Below are 2,070 nucleotides of genomic sequence, written 5' to 3'. Positions count from 1 at the left end.
TATTCATGATCACTCCAACATACAAGAGACTAACACAGAAAGTTGATTTGGTGAGACTGTGTCAAACACTGATGTTAGTATCAAATGTAACTTGGATTGTCATTGAAGATGCAAGTACCTACAGTAAAGTGGTGACCAATGTACTGAACAACTGTAAGGTGAGTATAGTTAGTTAACCATTAATTAATAACTATTAATAACTATTAATTAACTATTAATTAACTAGGTGAAGTCAGTACATTTGCATGAGAAGACGACTACCTTTGTTTCAAGGCGTAAAGGGGGCGGGGGCCACAGGGGGGTGGAGCAAAGGAACAGAGGATTGAAATGGATCAGAGATAATCACGGACTGAAGGATAGTAAAATGGGTGTGGTCTACTTCGGTGATGATGACAATGGATACGATATAAGACTGTTTCATGAAGTTAGTGAACATACACCAGCAGCTGATGCATGTAGGGGACATGGTAAAGACTTTGTACTCTCTACAGGGCATTACCTGATGCATATACATGTACTTATGCTGTGTAGAAAGTTTGAGCTGATTCCGAACAAGTTTGGATTTTTTATGATTTTTTAAAGTTGCTCCAAAATTAGACAAAAGTCCCTGTACAGGGATTTTTGTCAAATTTCACCAAAATTGACAAGTAGAGAATTCCTCAATTTTATTACATTTTCTGATGCATATACATGTACTTATGTTTTGTAGAAAGTTTGAGCTGATTCCGATCAAATTTGGCTTAGTTACTAAAAATTAGGCCAAAGACCAAAGGCTATAGCCTTGGCAAAATTGTGACAATGGAACTAATGGGTTTTTGGTTGTCACGGATTTTGTGACAATGGAATTTTTTTTTTTGAAAAAATTAACTTATTATTATTATTATTTTTGTTTAGATGAGGTTTACTAGTATTGTCTCAGTCTGGCCAGTTGGATTCGTTGGAATGTTAAGGTATGAAGGTCCTAACTGTCAGGATGGACGTGTGGTGAGTTTCCATACCAGCTTCAGACCCGATAGAACATTCCCCCTGGATATGGGAGGTCAGTATATCCTTGTATACTCTTGTATATCATACTCTTTATTATTTCCTTAGCATTTGCTGTTAATTTACAAATATTAATGAATAAACCTGAGGTCTATATTAATCATAAAAGTGCAGCTGGGATGCTGGAGACAACGTTTCTATCAGATCTTGAAGTAAAACCATCACAGCTGGAGGCAAGAGCTAATGACTGCAAAAATGTAAGAGAGAGAGAGAGGTGTCGATTTAACATTATTATTATTGTTGTTATTATTTATTATTATTATTATTATTAATAGATCTATGTATGGCACATTAAGACGGAGAAGCCTAAGATGCCTTATGAGAGACAGAACCCTGGGGACAAGACCATTGAAGTTTAACGACTTTTGTATAATAATAATAATACTTATAATAGTTTTATTTATACTTCTTTATAATTTTCATCTTCTGATATCTGAAAATTAATAATTTTTAAAATAATTATTATTAACCTGATGTAATGCAGTATAGAAATTAACACCACCAGCATCTGTGTCTTTATTAAACCCACCTATTATTATTATTATTATTATTATTATTATTATTATTTATTAATAATAAGCTAAAAACTACACATTTCATACATCATTACAACACATTACAATCCAGTCATAGCTATACACATGTATATACTACAGTAGCAGCAGTAAAGAGCAGCAGGTGGAGGAGGAGGTGAGTGTGTTACTGTTTGGAGTTGATGATTTGAACAAACTCTGGCTTCAGGGAAGCTCCTCCCACCAGAAACCCATCAACATCAGCCTGGAGAGCTAGTGTAGCACAATTACCACCATTGACAGAACCTATTAGTAATAATAACAATGAAATTAATAATTTAATATAATCTAAATTGCTGAATAGTACAAAGATTAGTAAATTCTTCAGTGCCCCATACCTCCATATATAATCCTGGTGCTGGTTGCTACTGATCCTGATACATTATCATGGAGCCATTGTCTTAGGAACTTATGAACCTCTTGGGCTTGCTCTGGAGTTGCTGTCTTACCTAAT

At 34.5% G+C, this 2,070-nt stretch overlaps 2 protein-coding genes across 2 annotated transcripts in view; one reads left to right on the top strand and one right to left on the bottom strand.

Moving 5' to 3' along the window:
* Nucleotides 1-5: 5 nt before the first annotated feature.
* Nucleotides 6-1,665, top strand: LOC100631822 (galactosylgalactosylxylosylprotein 3-beta-glucuronosyltransferase 3-like). The gene is made up of 5 exons (XM_003386651.2): nucleotides 6-158; nucleotides 227-424; nucleotides 895-1,039; nucleotides 1,093-1,241; nucleotides 1,320-1,665. Exons 1-5 carry the CDS (start codon nucleotides 6-8, stop codon nucleotides 1,401-1,403), a joined length of 729 nt encoding a protein of 242 aa, XP_003386699.1. The 3' UTR covers nucleotides 1,404-1,665.
* LOC100631697 (triosephosphate isomerase-like) overlaps nucleotides 1,610-2,070 on the bottom strand; it is a 3,019-nt gene continuing 2,558 nt past the window's right edge. The window contains exons 5-6 of the mRNA XM_019996572.1: nucleotides 1,955-2,065; nucleotides 1,610-1,862 (exon numbers count right to left, since the gene is read on the bottom strand). Coding sequence (XP_019852131.1) covers nucleotides 1,744-1,862; nucleotides 1,955-2,065 — 230 coding nt within the window. The 3' untranslated portion in view covers nucleotides 1,610-1,743. The remainder of the gene's footprint in view (nucleotides 1,863-1,954; nucleotides 2,066-2,070) is intronic.

Source organism: Amphimedon queenslandica, unplaced genomic scaffold (assembly GCF_000090795.2).
Source record: "Amphimedon queenslandica unplaced genomic scaffold, v1.1 AMPQUscaffold_13405, whole genome shotgun sequence".
NCBI lineage: Eukaryota > Metazoa > Porifera > Demospongiae > Haplosclerida > Niphatidae > Amphimedon > Amphimedon queenslandica.
Note: the sequence above shows the minus strand (reverse complement) of the source record. Positions and strands in the feature narration are given on the sequence as shown.